A 15,518-nucleotide genomic window follows, 5' to 3' on the forward strand; every position below is an offset into this window, starting at 1 on the left:
AAGAACTCAGATCAACCCAACAACATTCATACACTGTAAAGAAATAAATGAATCTGAGGTTACTCAGGAATGGAAAGTTCACAAAGAGAAATCTCTAAAGGGAAACAAATCAAATGAAGAACTGATTGATGTGAAACCAAAGACATTTACATTAGATTTTAATGTTAACAACACAGTTACTCAAATTAAACGAAATAAAACCTGGTTTCAAACAGGGAACCAGTTCAATAGTTTACATCAAACAGAAAGTAGCTCTAGTCCTCTTGCTCAAACAAAGAAAACAGATGTTGACACATGTGTTGGGAATTTTAAATTTGTGAACTTGAACAGATAATTAACAGTGAAATACATTGAAGTGTGCTATGATTAAACTCACACTATTTTTCTTTAAAAAATTGATAGAATAGTTCTTTAACAAATTGTTTTAAAGAATTTAGATGAACTTGAGCATTTGCTATTAAAATTTTACCTGTAAACATATGATTGTGTGTGTATGTGTCATTATATTTTTATTATTGCGTGTTTGTATATGCGTGTCCTTTGTCCTTCTTTCTGATTAGTTTGTGTTTTGAATGGATTAGTAGGGATATGGTGTAATACATTACTGTTAATTCAGAAATTATTGCCATGTTTTTATTAATGTGAAAAATGGGACAGTTTCATGTTTGCATTGATATAAACTCGCGCCATAAGGCCAGCTAAAATTAATTAATAGGTTTTTATTCAGCTGGTTAAAAAAAATGTGGCGGATGGGAGGATTTTATTTTACATTTTCTCAGAAACCCTTCGTAATGTGTTCTTCATATGTAAGGGAAATAATAAGCTTATATCATCCATATTTAAAGAATTCTGCACATTTTTTCAAAGTCATGAATAAAAATTTCTGATAGGCAACCACTGTCTAATTGCTTTAGAAACCTACTTTCAGTAAATAGCAAAAAACGTGGAGAAATGCTACCTACAGCAAATAACCTTGCTTTTTAAGCTTGGTTTATAGGGTTGATGCTTTTAAGATTCATATGCAAGGTGCAAATATAATTTTATTAACTAGTTATAAACATACAATGTAAAACATGAACTTAACCAAAGAAGAAGTTGTTTAATGACTCTATTGGGTGGTTTTAGATAGAGGGTGTTTGATGTTTGTCAACAAAAAAGGACAGTCTTGGGGTAAATCTAAGGGCTTGCTATATGTTGGTTGACTTTCTATACTCAATATACGGTCCTAAATTGCACAAGTTCATACTTTAAAATAAAAAAAGCGGGGAGGGACAATTTCAGAGGGGTGGGCGTGGATGTAAATCTATCAATTAATTTTGATCGGCCTAATTTCATTAGTGATTTCCCTGCTTAAAATGTTTGCAATTTCGTTAATTGGATTTCACATTTTTGCCAATGGTCAATGATTCGCAATAATAAATGAAGGCATTTATTTCTGAATTTACAGTAATTCATAACATAGAATGACTACACACACTTGACAAAACATGGTGTAATTGCTGTTCTTCCTCTTAATGTCACAGTGAGTGCTTCAACAAATAACAAAGCTCACACCTAATTTCCAAGTATAGAGCAAGCCCCTAGGAGTGGTTGAAATGGCATTCCTTGTTAACAGTCATGAACACCACATCTGTGCATTGAAGGACACAGGGAAAGGGGGGAATCAACAAACTGCACACTCTATCTGGTTAATTAATCTAAAGAAAACTGTCATAATTTGTTGGACAATATCATTGATTTTGTCTGTCAGAGTAGTTCGAGTAGTCAGAGACAGAGTTGTCCAAGTTAAGTCAGAGACAGAGTAGTCAGAGTAGTCCGAGTAGTCAGAGACAGAGTAGTCCGAGTAGTCAGAGACAGAGTAGTCCGAGTAGTCAGAGACAGAGTAGTCCGAGTAGTCAGAGACAGAGTAGTCCAAGTAGTCAGAGACAGAGTAGTCCGAGTAGTCAGACAGAGTAGTCAGAGACAGAGTAGTCCGAGTAGTCAGAGACAGAGTAGTCTGAGTAGTCAGAGACAGAGTAGTCCGAGTAGTCAGAGACAGAGTAGTCCGAGTAGTCAGAGACAGAGTAGTCCGAGTAGTCCGAGACAGAGTAGTCAGAGTAGTCCAAGTAGTCAGAGACAGAGTAGTCCAAGTAGTCAGAGACAGAGTAGTCAGAGTATGCTATTCAGTTTTAATTTATTGTTGAGAACATAAAGATTTTTTAATCTTGTATCCCTGACTTTAAGGGAGATAACCTGCTATTTATTTTAGATAGATTTTTACTTGATATTTTAGCCATGTTTATTACCGTTAAAGAATGCAAGTATTTCCTTACTTATTAGAGTAGTCAGGTTATAGTATTCAGTTGTCATGTTTTGCAGTAGACAGGTGACATGTTTGTTGTAGACAGATGACATGTTTGTAGTATAGAGGTGACATGTTTGTAGTAGAAGGGTATTCAGGTTATATGTTTGCAGGAAGTAGATTTCAGTTTAATTTAGATACAGACTGTTGTCTTCTTTCCTTCATTAGATGAAACTTTTCATAGAATATTTTAACCTTTTTATTTTTCAAGAACTTTTCAGTTGTAAGAGATATTTACCAATTTCCTAATTGACCCTGTAATTGGAGTAAAAATAAGAAGATGTGGTATGATTGCCAATGAGACAACTCTCCACCAGAGACGTAGGTGTTAGCAGCTTTGAATACAATGTTTTATGATTGCCAATGAGACAACTCTCCGCCAGAGACGTAGGTGTTGGCAATTGTGTAATTATAGATCCATTTGTATGAGTTGTTTCCTTTAAAAGTGACAAATTTTCATTGACAATGAAGAGCTAGCAAAGAAAGCAAATTTATTTGGGTGTAATCTTTTAGTTTTCCAAATCTTTTATTTACATTTAATCATTAAAATCTCAAATTAATTGATATAGATAGTTATTTTTTTAGCTCACCTGGCCCTTTGGGCCAAGTGAGCTTTTCTCATCACTTGGCGTCTGTCGTCATTAACTTATACAAAAATCTTCTCCTCTGAAACTACTGGGCCAAATTTAACCAAACTTGGCCACAATCATCATTGGGGTATCAAGTTGAAAAAAATGTGTCCGATGACCCAGCCTGCCAACCAAGATGGCCAACATGGCTAAAAATAGAACATAGGGGTAAAATACAAGTTTTGTCTATTATTTTGAAAATCGTTATAAATAGAGAAAATCTGAAAAGGGCAAAAATGTTCAGAATGTTATTCTCTACCAATTGTTCATATATGCCAAAACTGTAAGACGACTTCTTAGAAAGTTATTGCCCTTAAATGACAAATTTTACCATTTTTTTCCTATTTTGCCTATTATCTTGAAAACTATAATAGCTGGGGGGAAACTTTAAATTGCAAAAATGATCAGCAAATCAAGTTCTAAAAATAAGTCTGCATGGTCAGTCGACTCCTAATTAGAGTTATTGCCCTGTGATGATGATTTTTTCGATTTTTTTGTGTTTTTGCCTTATATCTTAAAAATTAAAATTTATAAATCAGAACTTAAATAAGCAAAAATGATGAACAAGACAAAATCTACATTTTAGACAATATGGAGGGAATCGTCCGACGACTCCTTATTGGAGTTATTGCCCTTTAATGATGATTTTTATCAATTTATTGCGTTTTGCCTTATATGATAAAAATTGTAATAGATAAATAGACACTTTAAATCACAAAAATGATCAGCAAGGCAAGATCTACTAACAAGTCAAATTTTGCCGATCTAGTTAGTAGATTGTCACTCTTTATAGGAGTGATTGCCCTTAAATGAGGATTTTTTTTTACCCTCTTTTGTGTTTTGAGCAAAAACTAAAGAAGATAGAGAGAAAGTAAACAGACTAAATGATCAGCAATACAAGATCAACAAAACAGATTTTTGTCATTAATTCTAACAAGTCTACAATGTTGGAGAGGGTCCTTTGTTAAATATGCACATAGACCAAGGTGAGCAACACAGGCTCTTTAGAGCCTCTAGTTTCTTTAAAGTTTGTTCATATATGCCAGCTAATTATCACTTTCAACTTATTATGCTTTGCATGAGCAGCAACCTGTTTTGTCTAGTAAAGAACCAGTCTACAATTGACAAAGGGAAACAACTTGTTTAATAACAGAATTAAATCCCTGATTGGCAAACAGACTATTGTATAAAACCTTATATATATTAACTTAATATAACTGGATATAAACATGAGAATAATGAAAAGTGTCACGAGAGGAGCAGGATATGCTTACCCCTTTTGAGCACATGAATTTGTTTATTTTTATTTTTTAAGGGGGGAGTGTTTTAATATCTTTAGTTTTCTGTTTTTATTGTTTTGTTGACTTTCTCTTTTCTTCATTCCTTCTTTGCCTTTTAACTTTGATTATCTCCCTTGTTATCTTCTTACTTTGATTATCTCCCTTATTATCTTCTTACTTTATTTAGTTATTAAATTGTGAAGATAGGCTGTCACAACAGACTTGATTTTTAAAATGACAGCTTTCTGCACAAAATAGACATACCTGCCAACTTTTCAAAATATTTATGGGGATTTTAAGCACAAGAAGACCTAATGCTGTTATATTGTCACAAGTGTTATTAATCTACTACTATATTATTTTGATGAGTATGTATGTGCTTAAATACCCTTTGAACTCATTTGAATGACTGTAGGTGTTGAGGTGTTCAGTTAGAATAAAGAATTTCAAAATTCAGGTCAACACGTCTCATTGGGGATATCCCCCATAAATCGGGATAGTTGGCAGGTCTGAATTATACATTTGCTACACAATGTAAACGATAGTGTTATTCGGATTACTAATATACAGTTCTATGCTTGTATAAAACATAACATGACACAAACTGGGGATAAATCCATTATCTACGTCCATAAATACCTTAGATAAGGAGGTTTTAAAACCCTTCAGTACCCTGTACCTCTTGTGACCACAACTACTAATAGCAATAACTAAGATAGTAGAAGTGTACTGTTTAACACAGCAAGTATTTTAAGTAATGTTTAAACTGTTAATTTTAGGTGTTTCGGGGAGCTCTTGTACTTGAGAGGGCTAAGGTAATAACTTGTTTGTTTATGTTTGCATGTAAAGTGATACAGCATGATTAGTATTGACCAAATGTAATATTGTTTGGATTGAATAGTAAAACACTTAATGTCTAGATGTTGTTGTAACACTGGGAATTCATTTAGTTTCCATGGAATTTGACGCAATGCACTGGGAATTCCTTTATTTTCCTTGGAATTTGACGTAAAACATTGGGAATTCATTTATTTTCCATGGAATTTGATGTAATACACTTTGAATTCGTTTATTTTCCATGGAATTTGATGTAATACACTGGGTATTCATTTATTTTTCTTGGAATTTGGCGTAAAACACTGGGAATTCTTATTTTCTGTGGAATTTGACATAAATTCGACAGAAGCTTTGTTATGATAAAAAATAGTATTTAGTGCAAAATTATGAACATATTTCTGTCTATTGTTCTGTATTCTACTGATAAAAGGACTTAGTTCTTGTTTTGCAGTTAATATATTGTTAGACATCAATTACTTTGTCAAACCTTCATAGAATTTTACGAAAACTTTTGGCAGAAGTTTTTTTTTTTATTAAGATATAATGTCTGAACCAGGCATGGGGCGAATTACATTGCAATGTAATGCATTATATTACAATTACTTTGACCAAACCATGCATTATATTACAATTACAATTTAAATACATGCATTTATCAAAGTAATGCATTATATTACAATTACTTTTACAAAGTAATGCCTTGAATTACACATTACATTTGAAAATTTTATAAAGTGAATAGAAAAATTAAACATTTTGAAAAACAACTAGAAGTCACAAAAGATTCTAGCATATGCAGTAACTGTTCCATGAATTAAATATAAGTATACGCGTAAAAAGTCTATTTTATTCGGCTTTTACAATTTTAATTATTAATGTTGACTTTACTTAAATTATAAATATACTTTTTGTTGTTTTTTTTTAAATTTTAAATGATATATTTAATTACTGTGAATTACTTCCCTAATTATAAAATAACATAGACCTTAATTAATGAACATTTGCATAACTGGTGACAATTTTGATTTTAAAACAAACTAATTAGTGTTTTATAACAAAGTTTAATTATCTTTTATTTAAGCAAGACAAGATATTCTTTGATCTTATGACAACAATACAGTTATGTTTTTCAAATATCAATCTTTTTATGCAGGAAAATGTATGAAATAAGATGAAATAAAGAATATATTCTAATATTGATTAACATATTCTTAGTTAATCAAGAAATCTTACATTTGGTTTAGTTAAAACCCCAACAATATGTTAAAGATGTAGTATGTGAAAAAAGTAATGACAAGTAATGCCATGTAATGCATGAAATTACACATTTTTTTGCTAAAGTAATGCATTATATTATAATTACATGTAATGCACAAATTGCTGCATTTTACATTACATGCAATTACTTGGAAAAATGTAATGCATTACCATGCATTACAATTACAAATTTGCATTACCCCATGCCTGGTCTGAACCAAAGTTTTTTTAATTATTTTTTTCCTTTTCAGTATTTTACTGATAGATGTACTTAGTTTTAACAGTTAACATTTAGTTACGGTCTGGGATTAAACTTCTTTGAAATTATAAATTTATCTCCTTCATGGATTTTTATGAAACTTGGACAGAAGCTAATCTTCAAAATCAAGGAAGAGCCTCTGAAGAAAAAAGTTTGATGAAAGAAAAAAAATCTGTATTTTACTGATAAACGCCGACATGCTTTCAAGAGTCAATATTAAACTTTTTCACTGGAAGCATTAATCAGGGCCGAGACAGGCGTAAAAAATTTGAAAAAAAAAAAAAATTTTATCTGCTTACCCTATTTTCTGCCAGTAGGCCAGAAAAAAGTGTATATTATTTTGGTTGATATATTTATTATCAATATAGCTCTGGAAATTTTCTTAAGATTATTTAAAGGTATATTTCCTGTTCTAAGAAATGATGATTAAATGCAGAATTATTTGTAGTTTCTTACAATTAGTTTCATTTAAATTTTGAATTTTATGTGCTCTGCTCAGATAGAATTATTCTATGTATCCATCCGTTTGTCAGTCCCAATATCAGTTTAAAGTTTTGGTTTAAGTACTTTACCATTGGGAAGTGGGGGCCTTGATGGCCGAGTGGTCTTAAGTAGTTTATCTTCTGTATCACTAGCCTGTCAATAATAAGGTAGTGAGTTTGAACCTTACACGTTGTTCGACTACCAATCTTAATTGACTTAAGGATTGTCAGTTTTCCTGCCGCAGGTCGGTGGTTCTCTCACAGCACTGTAGCTTCCTCCACCGATAAAGAATGACTGCCACAAAACAGCTGATAGTGCTGAAAGTGGCATTGAATACCAAATAATCAATCAATCAATCATAGAGAAGTTGTCACATCAACTTCAAACTAAGTTTGCATGTTCATTTAAATGCGTGTTTTTTTTTAAATATTTAAAAAATGACGAATTTTGACATGGATTTTTGTGGAACATAGAAGTGTGATGATGTACACAGGGTAGTGGTGTCCTATAGACAAACTCTCATTAATTGGTATTTTTTATTGTCACTATTTATACCCCCACTTTAAAACATGAATATTTTTCGTTGCATCTTTCTCAGGAACTACATCATAAGGATTTCTGAAATTTGGTTTCAGGGTTTATATAAGTCAGCTATACCGTGTGATGCATTTTCAGATTCATCACTCAACAACTTCCTGTTTACCAAACACTTACATAATTTTACAGATTTTCGTCACATTTATCTCAGGAACTACATTACAAGGATTTCTGAAATTTGGTTTCAGGGTTTATATGAGTCAGCTATACCGTGTGATGCGTTTTCAGATTCATCACTCAACAACTTCCTGTTTACTGTCAAGTATTTGGGTGGGGGTATCATCAGTGAGCAGTAGCCCGTGGTTTCACTAGTTATTATATTTGTGAAATTAGTATTATAGGTTGTGAATAACCTGTGATTGTCTTGACCATTGATATATATGTTGAAATTAGTCTCTGAATATAATGGTCAAAATTCAGGATTTTTAAAAGTTTATTGAATCATTTTAAATAGTAGGATGATATTAAGTGAAAAACAAGCTTTACATTTGTTATCACATTGTATATAACAAAAATATATATATATAATTTTCGCATTTTATTTAACAGTTTCCACTTCGTACTCGGTTTCCTAAGGTTAAACCAACAAAAAACAAAAGACCTTCGTCTTTACCAGTTGCTAAATTAGTCTCCATAGACTTGAAACCAGTAAGAATAGTAAATGGTCAAAGGTCTTTAAATTCTCTGGTAGAGTCTTGGTATCTATAGGATTTCTTCTGTCTCTTGGTTAGTTGGTTGGTTGGTTGGTAGATCTTTTTCTATGTGTTCAATTTAAAATCATGCATTTATAAAAAAAAATTGTTTGTTAAAATTTTTCTTAGATGGTTTTTTTGTTTTCTCTATTTGGTGAACTACTCATAAATTTTAACATAGCTGAAAGTTTTCATTTAATAAATAGTTATACTAACATGAGTGATATTAAATGTTTTTATCATAATATTAGGTATAGAAATGTCGTCACTTTTACATACATCGCTTTTAAGATCATAAAATCAATTTTTCTCATACATTGCCATTAGGTATAAGAAAATTATATTTTTTCATACTTTGCTATTACAGATTACAAAATACTTTTTATCATATACATGTATTGCTAAGGGATCACAAAATGTGATGTTATCTTACATTTTTGAGGGATCTCAAATAAATTTTTAGCTCACCTGACCTGAAAGGTCAAGTGAGCTTTTCTCATCACTTTGCGTCCGTCGTCCGTCGTCCGTCGTCCTGCGTCCGTCGTCCGTAAACTTTTACAAAAATCTTCTCCTCTGAAACTACTGGGTCAAATTTAATCAAACTTGGTCACAATCATCATTGGGGTATCTAGTTTAAAAAATGTGTCCGGTGATCCGGTCAACCAACCAAGATGGCTGCCATGGCTAAAAATAGAACATAGGGGTAAAATGTAGATTTTGGCTTATATCTCTGAAACCAAAGCCTTTAGAGCGAATCTGACATGGGGTAAAATTGTTCATTAGGTCAAGATCTATCTGCCCTGAAATTTTCAGATGAATCGGACAAACCGTTGTTGGGTTGCTGCCCCTGAATTGGTAATTTTGAGGAAATTTTGCTGTTTTTGGTTATTATCTTGAATATTATTATAGATAGAGATAAACTGTAAACAGCAATAATGTTCAGCAAAGTAAGATCTACAAATAAGTCAACATGACCAAAATGGTCAGTTGACCCCTTAAGGAGTTATTGCCCTTTATATTCAATTTTTAACCATTTTTCATAAATTTTTGTAATCTTTTACAAAAATCTTCTCCTCTGAAACTACTTGGCCAAATTTAACCAAACTTGGCCACAATCATCATTGGGGTATCTAGTTTAAAAAATGTGTCCGGTGACCTGGCCAACCAACCAAGATGGCCGCCATGGCTAAAAATAGAACATAGGGGTAAAATGTAGATTTTGGCTTATATCTCTGAAACCAAAGCATTTAGAGCAAATCTGACATGGGTAAAATTGTTTATCAGGTCAAGATCTATCTGCCCTTTAATTTTCAGATGAATCGGACAACCCGTTGTTGGGTTGCTGCCCCTGAATTGGTAATTTTAAGGAAATTTTGCCGTTTTTGGTTTTTATCTTGAATATTATTATAGATAGAGATAAACTGTAAACAGCAATAATGTTCAGCAAAGTAAGATCTACAAATAAGTCAACATGACCAAAATGGTCATTTGACCCCTTAAGGAGTTATTGCCCTTTATAGTCAATTTTTAACCATTTTTTCGTAAATTTTTGTAATCTTTTACAAAAATCTTCTCCTGAAACTACTTGGCAAAATTTGACCAAACTTGGCCACAATCATCATTGGGGTATCTAGTTTAAAAATTGTGTCCGATGACCCCGCCTGATACAAGATGGCCGACATGGCTAAAAAATAGTACATAGGGTAAAATGCAGTTTTTGGCTCATATCTCTGAAACCAAAGCATTTAGAGCAAATCTGACGAGGATAAAATTGTTCATAAGGTCAAGATCTATCTGCCCTAAAATTTTCAGACCAATCAGGCAACACGTTGTTGGGTTGCTGCCCCTGAATTGGTCATTTTAAGAAAATTTTGCAGCTTTTGGTTATTATCTTGAATATTATTATAGATGGAGATAAACTGTAAACGGCAATAATGTACAGCAAAGTAAGATCTACAAATAAGTCAACATGATCAAAATTTTCAATTGTCCCCTTAAGGAGTTATTGCCCTTTATAGTCATTTTTTTACAATTTTCATAAATTTTGTAAATTTTTGTAAATTTTTACATAATATTTTCCACTGTAACTACTGGGCCAAGTTCATTATAGATAGAGATAATAGTAAGGAGCAAGAATGTTCAGTAAAGTAAGATCTACAAACACATCACCATCACCGAAACACAATTTTGTCATGAATCCATCTGTGTCCTTTGTTTGATATGCACATAGACCAAGGTGAGCGACACAGGCTCTTTAGAGCCTCTAGTTTACTGGTACAATGCTATTCGGGATCATTAAAATATATAATTTCCTCACCAATTGATAAGGGAATTCTCAAATGATTTTTTTGGGTGATAAATTGCTAATGAATCACAAAAGAGAGGTGCAAGTAAGATTTTTCATGCATTCATAGGGATTATTAGGCCTCGGTGGCCGAGTGGACTATGAATTTCAAATAATGTATCACAAACCTGTCTATACTGAGGTTGTGAGTTCGAATCTTGCACATGGCAGCTGTGTTAACTCCATATCTTAGTTGACTATGATTGTCAGTTTCCTTTTCAAAGGTTGGTGGTTCTCTCTGGGCACTCCAGCTTCCTCCACCAGTAAAAACTGACTGCCATGAAATAGCCAACTGTGCTGAAATTAGCATTAAACACCAATAAATCAATAAATTTAAGGGATTTAACAATAATCTTCTCATACAAAGCTAAGGGATCACAAAATAGAATCCTTTCATAGATTTCTAATGAATCACTAACTAAAATTTTTCATTGGTTGCTAATGTTACCAGCACAAAATCATATTTCATCATCAATTGCTAAGGGTTCACCATATCTACACAAGGGTTCACAAAATCAGATTGTTAATTCATGCATTGCTAGAAAATAGCAAAACACGATTAGTGTTCTCATTATGATAGTTATAATTTGTAAATAATTACAATACATGTATGTTTTGTTTGAATCTGTAGTTTTGATTGGCTAATAACAATCATGAGGCAATCCAAAGTCATTATTTATTTCCATATAAAATACAACAGTTACGACTGCACATCATATCTAGCTGTGACACATAAAGCAATGCATAGAAAAAACAAACGAAAAGTTTATAATTTGATAATGTTGTAAAAGCATTTATTGTGCTTCATATTAAATGTGCTTTGGTCAACGCTTTTACACCCGAATAAAATTATAGAAATAAGCATTCAATTCTTAAATGAAGAAATTATTCTGTGAAGTGTGGTATAAATGGGGACATTCTGGAGAGACCTGTAGTTGAAACAATTATATACCAATATAGTGGGTTAGCATACCAATGATTGGTTTCCACAGAATGAAAAAAAAAATGCTTTATAAAAAAACAGTAATGAATTTTGATTATAGACATTGTCTTTGTTTTAAATTACATTGAATACATTATTCTTCAGACAACAACCAGTTTTGAGAAATTTATGAGATCTCAAAAGAAGGACGCCCACTTTGTCAGTAAATATGAGGGGAGAAGAAATGGTGGAATACCATGCTTTGCTGAAGAAAGGAGTATAGAACGGGCTCAGAAGGTAAACAGTTCCTTAAGGATGTTCGCTCCTCTTGCTTTTGAATTTTTGGCAGATATTCGGAATCCTCTGGTTTTATCAATGTAGTGCAATTACAAAATTTTCCTCACTAAATACTACTTTTCTTTTCATAATTTTATTACATATAGTTTAAAAAGCCATATTTGAAAATCCTATAAAATCCTTGTTATTTTTTCATAATTTTTTAAAGAAAAAGGTAGCCAATGTTAAATTATGAAAAGTCTAGAGAGAATTATTTCCTGCCAAATTTTCAATGGTTTATATCTCGAAAACAAGCACACAGACTCTTCATTTTTTTCTACTTTTCTAGTTCCTTTATTCATATACTTTCAATTTATAACCGTATTTTAAAAACCTTGTTATTTTGAAACAGAGTATTGAACATCCTTAAGATGACAGGCTTGTCATTTAGTTAGCAAGACATGTATTCTAATCACACTGATCAAAATAAATGAGGATCAGTCAATTACACAGGTTAAAAAGATTTGAATTTGGTTTTGTTTGCAAGACTTGCTAATATTTCTTACACTGTAAGTGACAGTGTTTTTATTATATATTTAACATTAGTTTATTTTGGAAAATACCTTAATGTCATATGACATATTTACATAGGTGAAGAAACTTTTATTAACTGGAAATATGTTTTTATGCCCCACCGCAGTGGAGGGGGTATTAGGTTTTACCTTTGTCCGTTTGAATGGCGGCGTCACTTTAACCTTTCTAGAGTTATGCCCCTTTACAAATGAAAAAAATGCTGAATTTTTCGTTTCTGTTCTCTTGCTCAAGTTTGCCTCAACCAAATGTTATGTAACTTATACACAATGCTTATTACCACAAAACTCAGATCAAGTGCAAATTTGGGTAGCGTCACTTTTACCATTCTTGTGTTAAGGTCCCTTTATGACATTATATGCAAGCGGAGGCTGGTCATCTGTGTCCCATGGACACATTCCCCTTTTATTTTTTACATGTAATAGATTTATTCTTTTCTTTTTCTTTCAGAGAATGGCCGATATGAAGAAAAGAACAGAGGAGGATAAGCAAAGAGAAATGGCTTTCTTTGTAAGTTTAGATAATAGGACAGGAATATTTTGGAGAACTTTTTCACTGTTCAAGGAAGTAAAATTGACTTCAAACATAGAAAATATTTTAAAGAAAATTTTTTCATTAGAACACTAAATAAATTAAAAACTAGAAAAGAAATATGTTTAATTTTTTGAGTTTTGATAATATTCATTTCACATTTATGTTAAAGTAAAGGAGTAAAGATTAAAATCTGTTTATTTTATTCCACTTCTAACTTTTCATTACACAATCTATAAATATTTTACTAGTCATATGACCAAATGATGGACTTTATAAACAGACAGCGACAACCTCCACCTTTATTTGAAAAAAGAGTATGTTTATGAAATTTAGTCTAATCCCATTGTTTTTAACATAACATTTGGTGGCAGCAAAATGTATATTTAATCAAATTTTGCATCACAGTTAGTAAATAATGTAATAAGAATGGCCTAATTTGATAACATTCCTAATCACCTCAATTCTTTAAGCTTACATCCTATTTGCATGAGTATGATATTTTAATTGCATGGGTAGTAGATTTTAGTATCTTCCTTCAGTTTATTTATCATGAGATATCTGTACTTTGCAGTTGGTATTTCATATATCAGCTGGTATTTTATAAAGCAAAGATAGACATCTTATTTCTTACAAAAGAATAATAAATTTTGAATGTATCCACAGAGCAAGTTTTTGTTGTTTAACAACTTTGTTAAATGTAAAGTTAGAGGTTTCCAGACTTCCATATTCTCATTGTAAAATATTGATATAAATTGCTTTTGTATTAGGTATCTCCAGCAATGGATAAATAAGGAATCAGAAACTTATTATTTATTAAATAGGTTAAATAATTATTGCTTTGCCTAAATTGGTACAGAATTTAACTGCTTTGGCCTAACTTGATATAGGATTTTAGTGTTACATAACCACCTAGCATAAAGGGAGATAATAACTTGATATAGGATTTTAGTGTTACATAATCACCCATCATAAAGGGAGATAATAACTTGATATATGATTTTAGTGTTATATAATCACCTATCATAAAGGGAGATAATAACTTGATATAGGATTTTAGTGTAACATAACCACCTAACATGAAGGGAGATAATAACTTGATATAGGATTTTAGTGTTACATAATCACCTAGCATAAAGGGAGGTAATAACTTGATATAGGATTTTAGTGTTACATAAGCACCTAGCATAAAGGGAGGTAATAACTTGATATAGGATTTTAGAGTTACATAATCACCTAGCATAAAGGGAGGTAATAACTTGATATAGGATTTTAGAGTTACATAATCACCTAGCATAAAGGGAGGTAATAACTTGATATAGGATTTTAGTGTTACATAATCACCTAGCATAAAGGGAGGTAATAACTTGATACAGGATTTTAGAGTTACATAATCACCTAGCATAAAGGGAGGTAATAACTTGATATAGGATTTTAGTGTTACATAATCACATAATCACCAGCATAAAGGGAGGTAATAACTTGATATAGGACTTTAGTGTTACATAATCACATAATCACCAGCATAAAGGGATATAATAACTTGATGTAAGATTTTAGTGTTACATAATCACCTATCAGAAAGGGAGATAATAACTTGATATAGGACTTTAGAGTTACATAACCACCTATTATAAAGGGAGATAATAACTTGATATAGGATTTTAGTGTTACATAACCACCTATTATAAAGGGAGGTAATAACTTGATATAGGATTTTAGTGTTACATAATCACCTAGCATAAAGGGAGGTAATAACTTGATATAGGTTTTTAGAGTTGCATAATCACATAATCACCAGCATAAAGGGAGGTAATAACTTGATACAGGATTTTAGTGTTACATAATCACCTAGCATAAAGGGAGGTAATAACTTGATATAGGACTTTAGTGTTACATAATCACATAATCACCAGCATAAAGGGATATAATAACTTGATATAGGATTTTAGTGTTACATAATCACATATCATAAAGGGAGGTAAATCAAATTGCTTTACCATCATTGAATATATAATATAATACTTATATCTTGTTTGTAAGATCAGCATAATTTTATGCATGATTTAACTAGGAGTATATTGGCATAATTACTTAGAAGAACATCAAATTTTACATCCTGGGCTATTAAGTATAGAAATAAATTGAACAGATATTTCGGACTACTAGAATATTGCTTCCCATAATTTTTATGTTAACAGATATAGTTAGAAATTAGTTGAATCATCTTAAACAAAGACCACGTTTTTTAGATTTCCTATGAAATGTCAATTTTGTATATTCTATTAACATATACATTTTTATGTAAAAACTAAGATTGTATTTTATTTTGAGCCTTTTGCTTTTAAGACAATTCCTGGAAGATATTCAAGTGAATTGATGCACATTCTGTACTTTTAAAATAGGGGTGTTAATTGACCTTGATTACACAGGAGAGGGGGAGGGAGGAGTCATGATATTTGTTCTTGACCACAGATAA

General features: G+C 31.6%; 1 protein-coding gene and 2 long non-coding RNA genes across 55 annotated transcripts in view; 2 read left to right on the top strand and 1 right to left on the bottom strand.

The window, feature by feature from the left end:
* The window catches only part of LOC127723104 (uncharacterized), a 268,798-nt gene that overhangs the window by 141,001 nt on the left and 112,279 nt on the right, over positions 1-15,518 (top strand). For 47 of the 50 annotated variants that reach the window (XM_052229577.1, XM_052229578.1, XM_052229579.1 and 44 more), the window contains 4 exons: positions 5,030-5,065; positions 11,807-11,938; positions 12,959-13,018; positions 13,291-13,356. In XM_052229577.1, coding sequence (XP_052085537.1) covers positions 5,030-5,065; positions 11,807-11,938; positions 12,959-13,018; positions 13,291-13,356 — 294 coding nt within the window. The remainder of the gene's footprint in view (positions 1-5,029; positions 5,066-11,806; positions 11,939-12,958; positions 13,019-13,290; positions 13,357-15,518) is intronic. The other 3 variants (XM_052229553.1, XM_052229556.1, XM_052229595.1) reach the window with 1 other exon arrangement.
* On the bottom strand, positions 13,291-14,803 carry LOC127723112 (uncharacterized). Of its 2 annotated transcripts, none has more exons than XR_007991865.1 (3): positions 14,722-14,803; positions 14,322-14,383; positions 13,291-14,167 (listed from the first exon to the last, which is right to left on the bottom strand). It is a non-coding gene; the product is annotated as an uncharacterized LOC127723112 (long non-coding RNA). The 2 variants fall into 2 exon arrangements; XR_007991864.1 differs by having other exon boundaries at positions 14,268-14,383.
* On the top strand, positions 14,323-15,462 carry LOC127723116 (uncharacterized). 3 transcript variants are annotated; one of them, XR_007991889.1, is made up of 3 exons: positions 14,323-14,398; positions 14,629-14,807; positions 14,984-15,462. It is a non-coding gene; the product is annotated as an uncharacterized LOC127723116 (long non-coding RNA). The 3 variants fall into 3 exon arrangements; XR_007991888.1 differs by having other exon boundaries at positions 14,683-14,807; positions 14,984-15,460; XR_007991890.1 differs by lacking the exon at positions 14,984-15,462 and adding an exon at positions 14,869-14,930 and having other exon boundaries at positions 14,683-14,807.

This window comes from Mytilus californianus, unplaced genomic scaffold (assembly GCF_021869535.1).
Source record: "Mytilus californianus isolate M0D057914Y unplaced genomic scaffold, xbMytCali1.0.p SCAF_13, whole genome shotgun sequence".
NCBI lineage: Eukaryota > Metazoa > Mollusca > Bivalvia > Mytilida > Mytilidae > Mytilus > Mytilus californianus.